Source organism: Carassius gibelio, chromosome B12 (assembly GCF_023724105.1).
Source record: "Carassius gibelio isolate Cgi1373 ecotype wild population from Czech Republic chromosome B12, carGib1.2-hapl.c, whole genome shotgun sequence".
Lineage (NCBI taxonomy): Eukaryota > Metazoa > Chordata > Actinopteri > Cypriniformes > Cyprinidae > Carassius > Carassius gibelio.
In genome coordinates this window covers 16,186,217-16,206,827 of record NC_068407.1, presented here as the reverse complement: position 1 = coordinate 16,206,827, position 20,611 = coordinate 16,186,217, and the positions used below count along the sequence as shown (strand labels likewise).

Below are 20,611 nucleotides of genomic sequence, written 5' to 3'. Positions count from 1 at the left end.
AGCACATATTCCAGTGACACATATTTAATAAGTTTTAAACTTGTTACAGACGGTACAGATTTTATTCACCACACATCAAAAAAATAATATTTTTACATTAAACACCACATGGTTACAAAATATCATTATCATAATAACCATAACAATCTTATGATTTTGGTTAATAATACATTTTGCTGTGCAATAAAACAAAATATCTCCGAAATTAGAGCTCATATTCTAAATGCAGATTAAAGGAAGCATCATGATATCCTAAAGGCTTGGGCAGAAATGTGAAGAGATGGCACAACATGGACTGTCTCACAAAAACTGATGCAGGTTTTTAATGCAGGACTTTATTTTGAGACTCTTACTGAATATTAACTAAAATATTTGAAATGATAAAGAGAGAATACTGATAGTCAGCATTCTTTTTTAAAGTTCATTTCAAATGTGAAGCTTTTATCATGCAATTTTCTAGTGGCCTACAGGTTCATAAATTAACATATTCAAGGTTTCAGACTCACAAAGGAATGACACAGGAACTAAAAAGAAATACTTAAATGACCCATCTACCCCTTTAAATCCACATCAATCTTTAAGTTATGTACAAACCTTTCAACTAAGGAAAGTATAAGGAGGAGATCAACCTTTCTAGTGATGTCCAGTAAAATCCTGTATCATAAAACATTTTCTCTATATGCATGACAGACAAATATATGAATTTGCTTGACATCTCAGATTCAGACATCTATAATTACAATAGTAAAAACTCAAAAAATTCTCAAGAAAATGAGTGGTGCTCAAATTCTACAATGCTACAATGTTAGTGTGCTGGGTTGGTTACTACAGTGTTTTCTAAATGTTTTTTTCTAGGATGTTGCTAGATGGGCCCACGTCAAAATTGCACTCCTCCATGATTCCACCTCTAGATATCATTCTTTCTTTCATTTTTTAAGAAAATGAGAACTGAGTTGAAATTCCTGTGGTCAACAATATGCCACAAGTGCTGTTAACTGAGCTTAACTTGTATTTAATTCTAGACTATTTAATACTAAGGGCTTCTAACCATAGTAAGCACACTAATATTCAGCCAGGAGACCATCAGAGCATTGTTTCCAGTTCTTTCCAAGACATGGAACCTGAATGTTCATCATCTGCTACAAAATATGGCTCAAAATCATGCTCACTTTCCTCTGCATTCCTGCTGCTCTGCTTGCATGGAGACCTTTTCCCATCATTCTGCCTCAGAACCAGCTCATGCTGCCGCACTTTAGAAAACACAGTCTCTGTGTCGTGAGGCACATGACCTAAATTTCCTGAATGGTGGAGACGCGTTTGTCCTCTGGCCCCCATAGTGGCCAGAGGCAGGCCTTTAGTGCCGCTGACACTGAGACACACGCTCTGCGTTGTGGTGTGTGACATCATGCCTCCATAGTAGCTGCTCCCACATCCCGCGCTGCTGTTGACACAAGCTTTCTGCTTCAGGTCTATTGCAAGACTGCGCCTCAGCCAAGCCTTCTTAACCTCTGCCTGCACCTGTTAATGATGGAGGGATAAAAAAAAAGAGACAAAGAAAAAGGGTTAAGACACTGGCACACACAAATTTAAAGGTGATATATGTGGTTTCCTCTCTCTCTCTCTCTCTCTCTCTCTCTCTCTCTCTCTCTCTAAAACTGTCCGACATCATTGTTTTACCTTTTTTTGTATAGGTCGTTTGACTTTCTTTGTATGTTATATATTTATTCATTGAGCGACTTTTTATCCAAAGCGACTTACAGATGAAGACAGTGGAAGAATAAAAAAATAAAAATAAATAGAATAAAAAAATTAAAAAAAATAAAAAAACATATACACATATATATAATTGCATAATAAATGAAAAGAAAATAGAATACAAAAAGATTAGAAAGGTAGTTAGATTTTTTTTAAAGAATAGAATTAGAATAGTGAGTGTTAAAGTTAGATGGTCAAATAAAGATGGAAGAGATGTGTTTTAAGCCGATTCTTGAAGATGGCTAAGGACTCAGCTGTCCGGATTGAGTTGGGAAGTTCATTCCACCAGAAGGGAACATTTAACTTAAAAGTCTGTAAAAGTGACTTTGTGCTTCTTTGGGATGGCACAATCAAGCGACGTTCATTTGCAGAACGCAAGTTTTTAGAGGGCACATAAGTCTGAAGTAACAAATTTAGGTAAATGGGTGCAGAGCCAGTTGTAGTTTTGTAGGCAAACATCAATGCCTTGAATTTTATGCGAGCAGCTATTGGAAGCCAGTGCAAATTGATAAACAGAGGTGTGACGTGTATTCTTTTTGGCTCATTAAAAATTAATCTTGGAAGACCTGCCAAGAGGGCATTGCAATAGTCCAGCCTGGACAGAACAAGAGCTTGAACAAGGAGTTGTGCAGCATGATCCGAAAGAAAGGGTTTGATCTTCTTGATGTTGAATAAAGCAAATCTGCAGGATCGGACAGTTTTAGCAATGTGGTCTGAGAAAGTCAGCTGATCATCAATCATAACTCCAAGGCTTTTAGCTGTTTTTGAAGGAGTTATGGTTGATGTGCCTAACTTGATGGTGAAATTGTGATGGAACGATGGGTTTGCAGGAATCACAAGCAGTTCTGCCTTGGCAAGGTTGAGTTGAAGGTGATGGTCCATCATCCAGGAAGAAATGTCTGTTAGACAAGCTGAGACGCGAATAGCTACAGTCGGATCATCAGGATGGAATGAGAGGTAGAGTTGAGTGTCATCAGCATAGCAGTGGTATGAAAAGCCATGTTTCTGAATGACAGAACCTAATGATGCCATGTAGACAGAGAAGAGAAGTGGTCCAAGAACTGAGCCCTGAGGCACCCCAGAAGTTAGATGTTGAGACTTGGACACCTCACCTCTCCAAGATACTTTGAAGGACCTATCTGATGGGTAAGACTCAAACCATTTAAGTGTGGTTCCTGAGATGCCATTTGCCAGTAGGGTTGATAGGAGGATCTGGTGGTTAACTGTATCAAAAGCACCGGACAGATCAAGCAAGATAAGTACTGAAGATTTTGATTCTGCTCTTGCCAGTCTTAGAGCTTCAATAACTGAGAGCAACGCCGTCTCAGTAGAATGTCCACTTCTGAAGCCAGATTGGTTGCTGTCAAGGAGATTGTTGTGTGTGAGAAATGTAGAGACTTGTTTGAACACAGCTCGTTCAAGTGTTTTTGCAATAAAAGGAAGAAGGGAAACTGGTCTGTAGTTGTCTAAAAGAGATGGGTTGAGGTTGGGTTTCTTAAGTAGTGGAGTTATACGTGCCTGCCTAAATGATGAGGGAAAAACACCAGTGTGGAGGGTAGTGTTGATGATGTGAGTGAGTGCAGGTACAACTGCAGGAGAAATTGCTTGAAGGAGATGAGATGGAATAGGATCAAGCGGGCAAGTTGTAGGGTGCTTAGAAAAGATGAGTTTTGAGACTTCTGCCTCAGAGAGTGAAGAGAGTTTCACTTTGTAAACACTTGCTGGGTACATGTGAGACCTTTCCAAAGTAATTACGTAATGCATGTAGTTAGGATAGTCCAATATGAGAATTTGTGGTTAAAATGTATATACATTTAATTTGACTGATCGCTTCACTAGATAAGACCCTTACATCTCGGGTGGGATGGTGTAGACTAGAGCCTTTTGAAATTGCATTGAAACCACTAAATGGAGAAAAATCCTGGAATGTATTCCTCAAAAAAGTAAAAAAACTAATTTCTTTTCAACTGAAGAAAGTAAGACATGAAGATCTTGGATGGCATGGGGGGTGAGTAAACTATTAGGAAACTTTTATTCTGGAAGTGAACTAATCATTTATACATGCATTTTTCAAAGAAAGCTTGTTGAACTGTTCAAGTTCACACTATCAAGTCACACTGGGTAAATACAGTAAGTACACACATATAAATCTAAAGTGTGAAACACTCACCTCCCCATTGCAGAAGCAGTAAATAAATGCCACAAAGAAACCCTGTGGAAATGAAATAAAAATATCCAATGAAATCATAACCACAAAAAGCATGCAATTTTTCAGGGCAGCAACCATGTATACTTTAACTAACTTTAACTAAATTAAAGCAACAGAAAAAGCTCCATTGACAAGTCATTTGTATGTTGCATCTGTTAATTTTATTTTAAGAACCTTAGTTACCATGAATCTACAGTAACAGTAAAAAGTTTAATTTTATCGACTAATGTAAACAAATATTAATAAAAACCATAAGCAATTAATTGTTAGTTAATGTCAATTAATGCATGTTAATGCATTAATTCATCAATTCTTATTGCAAATCAATAAATTAATAAAGCTTTTATGGAAAGTATAAATCATTGTCACTTTGAACATAACTGTTTCAAAGACTATTCCATTTTTAGCCATTGAATCCCAAAGTAATTTCCTTCATATCTATTACTCACATATTATAGGTTTAAAAATGTCTTCTTCTTTTTTTTAAACTAGACTATACCTGTGAAGAGTTGAAGAACATCTCATAATGCATCTGAATTTGCCACAGCAGACCTGTGACCTCAGTGTATGGAAGAGCCATGAACAGCATGTAATGAACTCCAAACAGTGGCATTAACACCAGGGTTGACTTCAGCAGTTTCCTATACAGCAAACAAATCACTACCAGTCACATATGTGTTTACATGAGTAAACGCATGCATGTGTGTGTGTGTTTGTGTGTGTAGTAATTTATGACCTGTACTGCTGTCTAGGATCTAGTTTTCCAGTGTTTGTTTCCCACAACTTAGAGGCAAGAACCCTGATGATATTGAGGAAGAGAAAGAAGTTTACCTAGATAAATAAAACACAAAAATAAGTGACTTTTCAGTAGGGATTTTCTGATAGGAAGCATTTAGTGTTTATAAAATATGGATAATATATTTCCAGTTTTATAAAGTACATATTTGTGTTATTGCATAGGCTATGTTTACTTTAAAGATTTGAATTATTATTAGTATTTATTTGAGAAAAATATATATTTTCTCACAACAATGGCTGCCAGGATAGGTACTTGATAGATCCATTTGAGATTGCCGGCACTAATATCCCAGCACCTAGAGATGAAGAAATCCAGCATTCAATGTTTTAGAAAGCACTGTCAATCATCTATTATCTGTATTTTATTGTGTGAAATTAATATTTAATTATTTAAAACTTTTTTTAACACAGGGACACTCATTACAAAATTCAGGGTGAAACAAAATTCAAAAGATTTTCTTGAATATTTTCCTCACAAATCCTCTGTAAAAAGTCCAGAGAACATTACCTACTTTTTCAACAAACTCGATGGTCCTTTGAGAAATCAAATCCCTTCCGAATGCAAATGTCTGTGACTGAGGATATTTTATCTCAGCACTCCTCCATTTGTGTGTTTTTTTTTTTTTTGGACTACACTAATCTACCATTTGCACATTAATCTTCCAACAAAAAAGTGTGGTAATATAAAACAATTCTTGTAACCATTTACAATAAGGTTAGGTTTATTAATAAGATTTATTAACATTAGTTAATGCCTTCCATTACATGAACTAACAATTAATAATATATTATTATTAATAAAATATAATTTATACTTCGTTATGTTAGCTAATACAAATTATATTAATGTTATTAGTTATTAATTCACAGTGCATTAACTAATAGTAAAAGATACAACTTTTATAAAACTATTGTTTATGTTAACTAATATAAATAACTGATTTTAACAAATTGTAAAGTGTAAAGTGTTACCAAAATTCTTAACTAGGAAAAGCCTTATTTTTGTTAATATGGTGGAAATTACTAGACATCCAGGCTTTAATCTTACCTAAACAATATAGGCCCTACAAAGAAACTAAATAATGAATAATCACTTGGAATGAGTATAATTTAAAGTTGCGTATCATCAGCATATAAATTATATGAAATATAGATTTAAAAAAAAAAAAAAAAAAAAAAAAAGTAAACTAGTGGAAACATATACATTGAAAATAACATTGATCCAAGAATAGAACTGTCAGGGTTAGGCAAGGAGGAACTCAAGTGCAGACAGGGAATCACAAAACAAGGGGTTTATTTACAAAAAGGGAAAACAAAAACCCACGAGGGGGAAAACACTGGCTAGGGAAGACACTAAATAATTCTGCAAAACACAATAAACAAGGCAAACAAAGACACTGAACACTAACTACAAATAAACACTCACAGTAATACAAAACACTTCTTCAGGAACAATCGTAGCTGTGGAATAATCTCAGACGAGGTACAAACACAAATGTTAGGGAACAAATCTCAATGAACCGACGCAAGACAGAGCACACTAGGAGATCTAAATAGGGGGAACAATCAAGACACGACAGGTGGCACAGATGGGACAATCAAGACACGACTAGGTTAACAAGGGGGGCGGGGCAAGGGAACGAGACAACACAAGCACATGGCCCAAAGACAAGGCCATGCGCTTGTACACAAAACACGGGTCTGTCATGATCCTGCCTCAAGACTAGGAAAAATCAAGGACACGAGGGCAGAATCATGACAGAACCCCTCCCTTAAGGAGCGGCTTCCAGACGCTCCTCAAGGGAACATCAAACACGGGACACGACTGACATGACAGACTGGGACACAGACACAAACCAACAAGACATGACGAACAACAACAAGGGCAAACAGGAATACACAACGGCAGGGTTGGGGTGACAAATCAAAAAAAACAAACAGGGAAGGGGAGGGGGCGGGACCACAAAGTTCATGGGGGACAGACCAGGGCGGGTGGGAGGGGTAGGAATCTTAGGAGGACAGGACGAAGGCTGACGACGGGGGGTACGGGCAGGTCTGGGTGGTGAGGGGCGGGGAGGGGTCTCGGAACAACTGACAGGGGACATGACAGGAGCAGACAAGGGACGCGGGGCAACACTTACGGGACGCGGGGAGACGACATCTACTGGACACGGGAGGACAACATCTACTGGACACGGGGGGACCACAGGACACGGGGGGACCACAGGACACGGGGGGACAACAGGACACGGGGGGACATCAACAGGACACGGGGGGACAACGGCTGGACACTTGGGACTTCTGGGGACAGGGTCAGGGGACAAGACAGGACTGACGGGGATTTCTAAAATTTGGACAAGACGGGACAAATAATCAGAAAAGGCTTTAGCAGCTATGACAATTGGCATCTCCTTATGAGATGAGACCGACTGTACAAGAGTCTTTGCTGCAGAGTCGGCCGCGGCTCTCTCCTCCGCTCTCACGACTGCCGACTTGAATACGGCTTTCTTCTTTGCCGCCTCGGGCACGCCCGCGCTCACCGCCGCTGGCTCGGGCACGTTCACCGCCGCTGGCTCGGGCACGCCCACCGCTGCTGGCTCGGGCACGCCAGCGCTCACCGCTGCTGGCTCGGGCACGCCAGCGCTCACCGCTGCTGGCTCGGGCACGCTCACCGCTGCTGGCTCCCGCTGCTGGCTCGGGCACGCTCACCGCTGCTGGCTCGGGCACGCTCACCGCTGCTGGCTCGGGCACGCTCACCGCTGCTGGCTCGGGCACGCTCACCGCTGCTGGCTCGGGCACGCTCACCGCTGCTGGCTCGGGCACGCTCACCGCTGCTGGCTCGGGCACGCTCACCGCTGCTGGCTCGGGCACGCTCACCGCTGCTGGCTCGGGCACGCTCACCGCTGCTGGCTCGGGCACGCTCACCGCTGCTGGCTCGGGCACGCTCACCGCTGCTGGCTCGGGCACGCTCACCGCTGCTGGCTCGGGCACGCCAGCTCTCTCCGCTGCTGGCTCGGGCACGCCAGCTCTCTCCGCTGCTGGCTCGGGCACGCCAGCTCTCTCCGCTGCTGGCACGGGCACGCCAGCGCTCACCGCTGCTGGCACGGGCACGCCAGCGCTCACCGCTGCTGGCACGGGAGGAGACAGGGTCACAGGACCTTCAGGCCCCTTCTTCCTCCTCTTCCTCCTCGGGCGCGGTGCAGAGGCTACAGCTGGGTCAGAGGCGGGTTGGGGGAGTTTGGTCTCGGGCAGGGCAGCCTCGGACGCCGAAGACTCTGAAGGTGACTCCCATGAAAGCCGTCTCCCTCGCTTGTTGGGGAGACTTAAGGTAGTGGGAGGTGCCTCAGGATCTTGGGAGGGACCTAACTGATCCCCCAGGGTTGCCACGGCCAGGACACGACCCTCCGGGATCGCCGGCAGCTGGGTAGCTGGGGGGGACCTCTGTGGCTCCTCCTGGGAGATGCTCTCCCACAGCCGGGCATAATTCCGAAGGATCCACTCCCCCTCGGGCGAGTATGGGAGGGTGACCCCCTTCCTGTCGGTGGGGGACGACATCCAACATTGTCGACGGAACTCCAACAAGTGTTGGAGCTCGGGGGACCTCCTGCCTGCTGAGTTCCTTTTTGGTCGGTTCATTCTGTCAGGGTTAGGCAAGGAGGAACTCAAGTGCAGACAGGGAATCACAAAACAAGGGGTTTATTTACAAAAAGGGAAAACAAAAACCCACGAGGGGGAAAACACTGGCTAGGGAAGACACTAAATAATTCTGCAAAACACAATAAACAAGGCAAACAAAGACACTGAACACTAACTACAAATAAACACTCACAGTAATACAAAACACTTCTTCAGGAACAATCGTAGCTGTGGAATAATCTCAGACGAGGTACAAACACAAATGTTAGGGAACAAATCTCAATGAACCGACGCAAGACAGAGCACACTAGGAGATCTAAATAGGGGGAACAATCAAGACACGACAGGTGGCACAGATGGGACAATCAAGACACGACTAGGTTAACAAGGGGGGCGGGGCAAGGGAACAAGACAACACAAGCACATGGCCCAAAGACAAGGCCATGCGCTTGTACACAAAACACGGGTCTGTCATGATCCTGCCTCAAGACTAGGAAAAATCAAGGACACGAGGGCAGAATCATGACAAGAACCCTGCAGAACACCAATGTTTAATATAGACAATGAATAAATACATGAATAAAAACATGAACTATAAACAACTGCTTGACCGCACCATAAATATCTTGACTTCACAGGTTCAGCCAGAGAATATTTTTTAGAAAGGCAAACATTAGGTCTTGCCTGGAATTTGCTAAAGACTATGTGACAAAACCTAAACCTTTTGGAAACAAGTTTTGTGGTTTGATGGGACCTGTTTGGCCTAAAAATGCAAGTTAAAGCCAAACAAATCTCAACACCCAGAAGATAATACATTTATTCTCCAAACTGCATGACCTATGTAGGGTTGTGGGGATGTTAGGGCCAATCCCATAGTCTCAGGCCGAAGACAAGCAAATCAGTAGATCATATTCCAAAGTGTTAACATTTAGAGCTTTAACAGAAATATTAGCATGTAGGCACTGCATGCATGTGTGCCACCTGTTTGTGTGTGTGTAAACCTACTGTGTGTCTGCCAGAGACACCCGGGCACTGACCCATATGGATACAAACACTGCAGGTATTCCTATGTAAGAGGAAGCAAGAGAGACTGAAGCAGGATGTTAAAGGAGAATACTATCTACATTTTCCACCCTCAATGCCATAATATATAGCTTTAAAAAATGTGAGTGACAACTCACCCCAGCCTATGATTGTTAAAGCCCACAGACAGTTTTTATCAGACAGGAAGGCCATGAAGATCAGACTATGCAAATACAGACCCTCCACCAGTATCCAATAATGATTGGTTGCCAAGAGATACAGGAAGAGGGTCACAGCAACCTTGCAGCCCACCTGTTCAAAACAATAAAACCAATGCTGGGTTCTGCAGACACTTTGTGTTATTTATGTATTCATCTGCAAATGTGTTTTTGTGAGTACCATGTAGGGTCTTTGTCCAATGGACCCATCTTCTAGTTTGCCTTCATCTGTGATGGTAGAAAGAACGGCGTCTTTCACAAATATACTGATTGCTCGGCATATGAATGAGGTGAAGAGGTGGATGTGGATGTAGTTACGGGTGCAATGGAGACGTCTATAGAAAAAAGAAACAGAGAAAGGAGAATAATCAAAATGGCTTTGAAGTAGTTGTGCAAAATGATTAATTTCATTGTTTCATACTGTAGGTCACATGACAATGCAAATGCAGTACATCCAGATTGCATTCATGATGAATTTGAATAACTTTTTTAAGTGCAATTAATTGAACATACGGGTGTTTCTGACCCACTTAAATTATGGCATAAGTACATCTTCATAAGAAATTTTATAATTACTTGATTCTTGTTATTAATTACTAGTGTGAAATATACAAATTATAAATCACAACTTCCTCCGTGAGCAGAGGACCTGCTGACTGTCTGGTCAAATCAGAGCAAAGATATCTCATAAGTCTGTATCTGAACACATGGATATCATATTCAGTGCTACTCTTACATTAAAAACTTGATATGTATCTTGTCTAATGGTTATTTCCTGTATTCATTTTGCACTTACTTAAAATAGCAAAGGATAAAGACAGCCACCAGTAATGCCGCCAATGATATGGAGTATCCAATAGTGTACATTAGATAAAGTCGCTCAAAGACCTCCTAAATAAACACAGCAAAATAGTACACATATTATTGAATGTATGTACATGACTGTATATTTTAGTCTATGCTTTTATTTTATACGTTTTGGACAAAAAATAAATATATTTTGTGTTTTACTATGCTGATGCTTCTGTGTGGTTGCTATAGATGGTGACTGAACCATTTAAAAAGACTAGATATAAAACTATCTATGATATTCTGGTCTAAAGAAATGGTTCAGGTGGCTCATCCAGTTTAATCTATTGAATTTTTAACCATTTTGAACATACATTCTTAAAATTATATAGTATGAATATGAGCAATATGTAGTATAATATGAGCAATAGAAATGTAATGCATGCCATAAATTGGATAATAGCTGCCTGTGTGCTATGAAAAATACTCACCTCCTGATCGCTGTGGTTAGTGTGTAGGTACGTGGTGCATTCTGTGTAGTTAGCCCATGTCCGGTTTATAGTGGATACCTGTTCCCAGTTACCTGACGCATCACAGTGGCGATATGCATATCCTAAAATGCACATAAAACCGTAATGCTAAATACTTAAGTATATAGTGCATACACTTAAAAATGTGACAGAATTCACATTCAGTGCTTGATATGTTTCCCCTTGAAGGATGTTTAGTTGCCTGTGGTAGGGGGGTTTCCACCAAAGTTCATAAACGCAATAGCCAGTTCACAGCTTTTCATCGAATTTTAATGTTGTCTGTGTTCATTTAATTGCACAAATACCTATATGTAGTGACCTCAATACTCTTGGACATTTACAGAGATTTTTGTTGCTGTGGTTTGACAAGATGAAGGCCAGCGCAGTTGCCCTCAAGTTACCAGAGAATTTTGGCAACAGCAAGCAATGGCATAGTTTGCACAGGCATAAGCACAATTCACCCTGTGAGACATCACTGCAGATAACATTCATTTTCTTGAAACTGGAGAAATTACATACAGTACTTCAGGTTTAATTTCATTTTGTTCTGGGGGGTTTAGCAGACCTTTGTGGTTGAAGTCATAGATGTACTCAGGACAGAGAACTGCAACCGTCTGATCAGGCTTTCCCATGGGCCAGCAGATTATCCCATCCCATTCAGGAACACAGTGATCCTCTGGCAATACACAAGTATAATTTCTTTATCAAAAGTATAACATGAAATACATCTATATTTAACTATAACATGCATTTAAAGTACAAAATCTGTGAAGGTGAAGTCAAATTAATCTCCTCAACATGTACTGTAGTAAATCCGGTATATTTTTGAAATAACCCAACAATAGTGGATCTGCAATTCTATATCCTGCCATGAAGTGACTCATCACTATGAATAACAAAGGAACCTGAGCTCAAATCAATATATCTTATCTTAAAATCTTCATATAAACAGGGCCACAGTCTAATTTGCCATAATCATAGATCTCGCTGTCTTCAGGAAATTGGATCTGTGGGGGTAGGAAGATACCATCTTTTGATTGCTTTCAGTATAGTTGTCCATTTGTCACAACAATTCTTGTTAGCTTTATATTATGCCAAATTACACATTTAATTTAAATAGACAGAGATGGTACTGTAGATATCAGCATATATGAGGATTTTTTTTTTCTGTTCTATTGTCTATCAAGTGAAAATCATAAGTTTGATGTTTTGATGTGATGTTGTTTGTTAATAAGGGTTAGGGGTGTTTCTGAATTGACATTGTTGAACAGTCATTTATTCACACAATAATTACATGCACATTTCTCACTGAATCTATCGTACAATAAAGTGCACAAATCGAATGAAATACACTATAATACCTCTGACACCATCTAATTGTGCACGAATGCTTCTCTCACACCTCGCCCGTGCATCAATCAGAAGATAGATCTGTTCATCTCTGGTGATGACATCATCAGAATCAATCTGTAAGAACAGCAATACAGAAAAAGACAGAACATTACTCGCTCCCTTTCACATTTTTTCAACTGACACAATTCTAGACACCTCACCAACAGCACAGTATCATCATAATCAACATATAATGAATATTGATTCTGAAAGATAGTGGTATTTTTTTTCCTTAATGTTACTGTGCAATTGCTAGATAGCTTATTGTGCAATTGCAATTACATGGTAGATAAAGTTATATTTTGCATTATTTATTTACATTATTACACATTTTGTCCCGTGGTGTGGTTTTCTTTTTGTTATCCCCAAAGCAAGTGCATTTAACTGTACTGAATGCGCATATGTAATGTTCTTAAAATCTTTAAAATGTAAAAAAAAATATATATATATATATATATATATATATATATATATATATATATAAACTTTAATTGCAGATAATTTAATATTCATTCAATAAAAGACACAGTTTATTATCCACTTTAGTCCAATTTGTAATAATGTGAAATCAAAAGTTGTGCTTTAAAGTAAAATCTATTTCACATTTTTAAATATGTCATCAAAGAATGCAATAATATACATAAATATGTTGAAAAACAATGGTTGTTTACCATTTCATCTACACGTGAGATTACAAAAGACTAACAAAAACCTCCCTTAGTTTCCATCCATATGGTTTATGGTTTTCCACAATCTCAGCTGAAATCATTGACATATCATCCATCTATCTAGCGCACCTTCTTTTAGGCTGATGTGCTGTCTCTCATTGTTGTGAAATATTAGCACAGTCCTGTGGTATGTGACGAGCTCTCTTCAGCCTTCAGGATGAGAAAGTATCCAACTTTACACACCCCACACCCATGGCTATCCCTCACTGTCCCACATTATCAGCCCCTATCTCTGGGTCCTCACGAGTAGAGAAACACAGAAGCATTTGTGCCCTGAATATATTCACAACCACCGAACAAAACTGCAAGCTCACACACTGACCATGAGAAGAAAGAAAGAAAGAAAGAAAGAAATCCGATTCTTTATGATATTTGGGTCTCTATGACTTGTTTATAATGTTTATGCTTTCCACCAAATTTTCTGGTCACTTAGACAAGCAATAGAATATCATCCCTGAACAAGCCACATGATTTTAAGAACTTTTCACAGTAGCACAGAGGATTGGGAAAGCGTTACTAGTCAAAAATTTATCATTTGGGGTTGTTTAGATCTCTAACCCTTAATTTAAGCAATAGTAAAAGTAATGCTTGCATTTAATTATAATCAATATATTGATAATTATTATAAAATACTACATTGTGAATGTATTTATAAAACGTACTTTTTTTGTTTTTGTTCTGTAATAGCATCACAAAAATTCTAATAAAAATGAAATTATAAATGCATTATTTAAATGCTTTACAATTTCATACACACACAGAGATAACATTGTAATCACAGCATCGTCATTACAGTTCACATTAGTCATTAAGGGACTTAAACTAAAACTGCAAAAAGTCAATTAACCATCTGTCTCATTTGATTTGTGTTTTTTTCCCCTTGAAGACATAGGCATTAATGAACCACACTCTCACACAATCTAATGCCATTGATTCGTAATAATTGGCTGTGTGACTGTCCAGTGTTAAAACAGTTGTAAGGATGTCATCTGATAGATAGGCTATAAGTTAATTTTTATTTCATTACACATTTAATTCATGTTGGAAGAGGGTTATTCTGTTTCAGTAGCAAAGAAGTAAACTTCTGAACTTGCCGAATAATCTAAAGACATCAGAGTAATTCTGAAAATCATTTCACTAGGATGTTTCTTCTCCAGTGAAGGTGCAATCAGGGGAATGGCAGTGTGCTTGATCAATAGTGCTTCTCGGGGTCATGTTAATACCGTTTTTAAACTGTCTGTTTATCGAGCGTTCATCTCTCTCTGACAGACTCATTTTCTGCTTCATTGAACATGTGCATGCATTAACCAGTAATTCTCTCTGAGGTTGACAGGACAAACAAAGAGACACTTTCATTTCCTCAATAGCCAGACATATGCACAACCCTTAAAAATATATGAATTTCTTTGCAACCAATCTTAATGTTTTTTGTTTTTTTAAGAATCGAGGTGAAAGGACCTCGGCTGTGGAGGAGGGGGTTCGCGTTATCAGGAAAATGTAAACTTCCATGTATTTTAATTCAAATGTGTATCATTGGGCTATATATGGTCTCTTAAAGTGACCATGCATATAATTTACTAGCTGCTGTTGGTGTCCTTAATGCAGGGTGACCATACACCCTCTTTTCCCTGGACGTGTCCTCTTTTTGGCCTAAAAAATGTGCCTGGCCAGGATTTCTTAATCGACCAAAATGTCCTGGATTCGGCTGTTTTCTTTATACCGCTTCCACTGAATTTCTGACCATTGCTGCCTGCTCCCACAACATGTGTTCCAACATTCTTATATTGTGTATAATTTTGACGCATCAGGGATGCTCTCTGTATGCAGAGTATTTAAATCATTTTGGAATGAGCGGTTCACTTTAGATTTCGTGATCACGTGCACTCTGTTTAAAGGGAGTACATCTTGCAAGATAAGACAAATTTTGTCAGTAAGCTCAGGATCTGTTAAGCAGCAAATACTTTTGTCAGTCAACTCTCCTTATTCTTGACCTGGCTGTGATCAGTCAAATCTGACTCATGCAGCTCTGTTTGGATGCAGGGTTGCCAAGTCTGCATTATTTCCCTGGGAATTGGGCTACTATTAAACAGTGGCCATGGGTTGATTTTCCCAAGTGTGTTACAGATTTGAAATGTTGCATAAAATACATTCGACTGAAATGCCTATATTGAAACATTTTGCATTCAACCTGTGATACAACTTTCATGAACTTTTTCATTAACTGTTCCCTCCTGGAGGAATGACCTGCCCAGCTCAATCCCAGCAGCTGAATCCTTAATTAATCATTTTTAAGAAACGGCTGAAAATGCATCTCTTTCATCTTCCCTTGACCCTCTAACTCTAGTACTCTCTATTCTATTTCTATTTCTATTCTAAGTACTGGTTTTATTTAAAAAGAAAATAGCCTTTAACACTAACATTGTCTATTCTTTCCACTTATTTTCTTTTTATTTATTCCAAAAAAAAAAACCTTGCTACTTATGTTAATTAGTCCTCATTTTTGGAAAACTAAAATATGGTCACCCTACCTTAATGTTAATCAAAAAATAAATAAATGGGAGAAAATCACTCACTGCTCTTTACCGAATTACTTTGTAGTTTTAACAGTAACTATCTATATTTAATTTATACAGTAAAGACGATGCAATGTTTTGTTTTGTTTTTTTACATTTGATTATTCAGTTTTCTGTACCTTGACACCTACACTCTAGAAATGCTGGGTTAAAAAGAACCCGACTTGGGTTATTTGGCAACCCAGCGTTGGGTAATGTGGTAAATTTTCACCAGTAGTGTGCTCCCCCATGGCTTGCGTCAGCACTGGTCAATGCATTGATTTCTATAAAGTGAAGCATCAGCTTCAGTTTTCCCCGAGCGTATACCCCTCACGTCACTAGCTCTGTTCTTGCGCCATAGCTCGTGACCGGAAGAGAAGATGAGTCGTTCTGAGGGCTTAGGGAACTTGGGAATGTTTTTTATCAAAGATTAAGAGGCATGAATTAAAAAATAATAATAATGAAGTTCACGGATAAATTATTTATAAAAAAAACAAAACAAAAAAAAAAAACACTACAGTATTACATAAAAAAATAAAAATTTTCAATTTTGATTTCATGGTGACTTTAAGCAAGAACACATGGACAAAATATAAGACATTTTATGAATTTATTCAAGTGAATTCACATTCAGTTTACAACTGCATACATTTAAACTAGTTTAACAAGCATTTTATAATTATAATCATATCATGTAATAATTGCTGTTAATAGTGTTCATTGTCTGGCTGACTACGTCTTGTATTCATTTTTCTGAAAAATCCTGTCATATGTGCACAAACTGACAGTCACCACTGATAAGCTACTTCTAAATATTGTAAAAACTTCATTTTCTGTAAAGTTGCTTTGTAATGATTTGTATTGTAAAAAGTGCTATACAAAAAAAAATTAAGAAAGAAAAAAAAACTTATATGTATAATATATATATATATATATATATATATATATATATATATATATATATATATATATATATATATAAACTGTCAAATATAAAAGTAGCATTTTAATTTAAGTGTGATCAACTGGTCTCTGTAATCACATTTTACCAAAAAAGCATTAATTTGCATGCCGGTGTTTCACCGAAATCAGAGCTTCAGACCGCGGCCTCATGTTTCACTTGAAGCTGAAAGATGCCATAAATGACTCCATAACCTGCCCATAAACAAACAATACTGAGATTAGAGAACATATTTTAACATCAAATTAAATTAAACTCAGTATTATAACGAATAGAATCCATTTATGATATGCCAGGCAAAAGCAGTGGAAGCAGCTGACTGACATCTCATCCTTATGTTATGTTGCATAAAATAAAACAATTTACAGCACAGTAAAGTCTTTATGAATGATATAAAATGCATACAAACCTTTATTTTGCTGAAGAAGTGCACTTAATCGTTAGCGCTGAGAACCGCTTTCTCCTGTAGAGGATGCAAAGAGCCTGCGATCTGACTGTAACTCTGCAGCTGGGTTGTTTCATTGGAGTCAGCTCGGCTCAACCCAGTAGTTTGGGTCGAAAAGCATAAAAAATTAGCAACTTAGTTACAGATAAACTAACCAGCATCTGGGTAAAAATATTTAAAAACAACCCAACAAAATGATCCAACAGGCTGAGCCCAGAATTTGGGTTACATTTTTTTTTTTTTGCTTTTGTTCTATTTGTTTATTTGTGCTATTTACACAATATCAAACAGGGCCCTGCAACCCCCAGCTACAGCCCTGGCTACATTTGTAGTTTGCTGATACCAATTTAAGCAAAAGACTAATATACTTTCTACCTACTGTATAATCCCTAACAAAAATGAGAGAATGAAAGAATGAAAGGTGAAAAGAGTTTTCCATTTTCCCTTTGCCCGAGTGATTTCTTAGCTGGGGAATCTTACACACACACACACACACACACACACACAACACACACAGTCCTGTCGGTCTCATGGACCAATCAAATATGTATGTGGCTGATAAGCCATCGATTCAAATAGACAATTGGGAAAACTGATCAACTGAAGATGATCTTCTGTGTTCAACCAGTCAATGACACTGGATTCTAAACTGGAATCAAAGCTGGATTTAAAGTAAAAATCCATTTACACTTTAGTCACAATACAGAAGATTAAAAGCACTAGAGATACCTCTAAAAGAGCATTGTTGATTAATTACATTTCACATAAATGTATATACTTAAAGTATTTTTAGGCAATTCTGTGAAGCAAAACTGTTAACTATTGATAGAGACAAGAACAAATAGGAAGGAGCCATTAAACTAACTATATCTTAACCAAATAAACAACTATTTCATACAGTCAGGTATTAATTTATAATCTTGCATGAGGAGGCAAAGCAGCAGACAACATTATACAGCCCTTATGAAAAACAAGTAGACTTCTGCATAGATTTAAAGAGAGTAATTACTACAAAACGTATATACTTTATAAGAATATAATCGCAAAATGTCAGTGTTTTACCCACTATAGCTTTAAGTACAGTTTTATAATTTCCGTATCCTACTGTCTTTCAAATATACTTTTACATTTAGTAATTTTGATGATTTTATCCAAATCAATTTAGAAATGAGGACAATAGAAGCAATCAAAACAACAAAAGAGCAATATTATGCAAGTTGCTTGACAAGTCCAGGTTAGTCTAATACAGTATGCGTAGCAGGTTTTTTCCTTATAATGTATAAAAAGAAACAAGTAGATAGAATAGAAAAAAATAATAGAAAATGCTGTCTTGTAGGGTCATTGCTTTATATGAGTAAAAAGAAAACAAGCAAATAGAATATATAAAAAAATATTTTTTAGTTAGAGAGTAATGTTTTTTTAAAGTAAAGCTTTTATAAATATGTGACATTACACAATGCTCTTTTTAAACGTGTACATTAGTGTACTCTCTTTAAAGTGGCCTTTTATTTAAGCAATATATTATCTGAATGTAGTAATATATGAAGCAATACACTGCAAAAAAAATGCTCTTCAAGATAAGATTTTGTCTTGTTTCCAGCCAAAATTTCAGAAAAACAAGTCAACATTAAATGAGTTTTTGCATGAAACAAGCATAATAATGCCAGTGGGGTAAGAAAAATAATCTTGTTTTCTGTCTGAAATAAGATTATTTTGTTTACCCCACTGGCCGGTTATTTTGCTTGTTAAAGCAAAAACTAACTTAATTTTGACTTATTTTTTTCTGAAAACAAGACAATTTTACTAGTCTAGAAAATCCTTCTTCGTTTAAGTATTTGTATCTTCACATGCACACTTAACTCAGTTAACTCTTTTTCACAAGGTTAAGTCTGGATTAATGTTAATGCTGGGAAGTAAGTTCATGCCAGTAGTCAAATACTCACCAGAGCTCTGGCTTTCATCAGCACACAGCACAACACAAAAGCCACGGAGACCTCCACTGACACCATGCTTAACCCAAGACCTTTGACCTTTTCCAGAACTTCAGCTCACCAGAGAGCTCCTGCTTCTCTTCAGGACATGGTGGTCTAATTGAGGTGCAGAGAAGTGACGTTTGGAGTCATTACTGCTGTGTTGTGTTAAAGCTGTTGTTATTCGGATGTCGTTGCATCCACCAGCCATTCATCTGTTGGCGTGTGATCAATAGTTTGTTTTAGCTGAGGTTAATTTACGGACTACCTGGATACACTTCCATTTGAATATATTGACATATTTCAAAAGAGTAAAATCCACTTCTTAATGTTTAAAGTAAAAAATGAAGAAGGGAAAGATGACGATTGAATATTCTTTACCCATCACAGATGATATTCTTCCATTTCTCCGATTCTTGGTCTCTTATCCTTGACTGAAGATGAAACTTGTTGATCCATTCGGAGACCTGTTAAGGAGAGACTCATCTGTCATTGTAGAGACATGATCTCCGGTGTGTGAGAGTGTTCAGTGAGGTTAATAGCGTGGTGGTCATCATCGGCCCTTGGCTGTTGGGCTACACCACTGTTAATGTGGGGTGGGCATGAAAAATGTTAACCCTTCATTGTCATGAGAAGACACAGCCCTGACAAACCTCTTTTGCAGAGTTGCTATTTTTCTAAGCCTGTTCATGCACACATAATACAAACACCACAAATTCAGTTCGATTTCATGAACATCTATGTATGTATTTGGTATATGCTGCAGTGTAATAAGCAGGAAAAACAGTTTGACACATGAAACCAGATATATACGCTACCATTCAAAAGTTTGGGAACAGTAAGACTTGTAATGTTTTTTAAAGAAGTCTCTTATGCTCATTGAGGCTGCATTTATTTGATGGAAAATACAGACACAAAAACAGTTATCTTGCAAAATGTTATTACAATATAAAACAATGGTTTCTATTTTAATATACTTTAAAATATAATATTTTTCTGTGATGCAATGCTGAATTTCCATCAGCCATTACTCCAGTCTTAAGACTCACATGATTCTTATAAAATCATTCTAACATGATGATTCATTATTAGAATTATCAATATTGGCAACAGTTGTGCTGCCATGCAAATACTTTTTTGGAAACTGTGATACTTTTTTCAGGATTTTTTAATTAGTAAAAAGTTTAAAAGAATATAAATATAAATCATTTCTAACAATATAAATCTTTGCTATCATGTTTTATCAGTTTAACACATCCTTGCTGAATAAAAGTTTTAATTTCTTTCAAAAAAGAAAGTAAAAATGACTGACTTCAAACTTTTTAACAGGTGTTGTTATAAAATATATATATTTTCATTATTTATGATTTTTTAAAAACTTTTATTCATCAAATAATCAGCTTTATGTAATGGGAATGAATTTGATTTTAATGTATATTAAAATAGAAAAACGCTATTTAACATTGTAACAATATTTCACAATATAATATTTTGTCCTGTATTTTTATCAAATAAATGCAGCCTTGATGAGCACAAGAAACTCCTGTAAAAGACATTAAAAATCATTAAACATTAAAACATATAAACATTATGTATACATATATA

The 20,611-nt window shown here is 37.7% G+C and overlaps 1 protein-coding gene across 1 annotated transcript; it reads right to left on the bottom strand.

Annotated features, from left to right (window-relative positions):
- Nucleotides 1-679: 679 nt before the first annotated feature.
- Nucleotides 680-19,459, bottom strand: LOC127968905 (parathyroid hormone/parathyroid hormone-related peptide receptor-like). Its single transcript, XM_052570322.1, is given in 13 exon segments — nucleotides 680-1,518; nucleotides 3,926-3,967; nucleotides 4,464-4,605; nucleotides 4,701-4,795; nucleotides 4,992-5,058; nucleotides 9,404-9,464; nucleotides 9,580-9,974; nucleotides 10,436-10,530; nucleotides 10,920-11,041; nucleotides 11,524-11,634; nucleotides 12,320-12,425; nucleotides 18,980-19,221; nucleotides 19,388-19,459. Coding segments are annotated over 12 exon segments (1,737 nt in total). The 5' UTR covers nucleotides 19,046-19,221; nucleotides 19,388-19,459; the 3' UTR covers nucleotides 680-1,083.
- Between the last annotated feature and the right edge of the window lie 1,152 nt (nucleotides 19,460-20,611).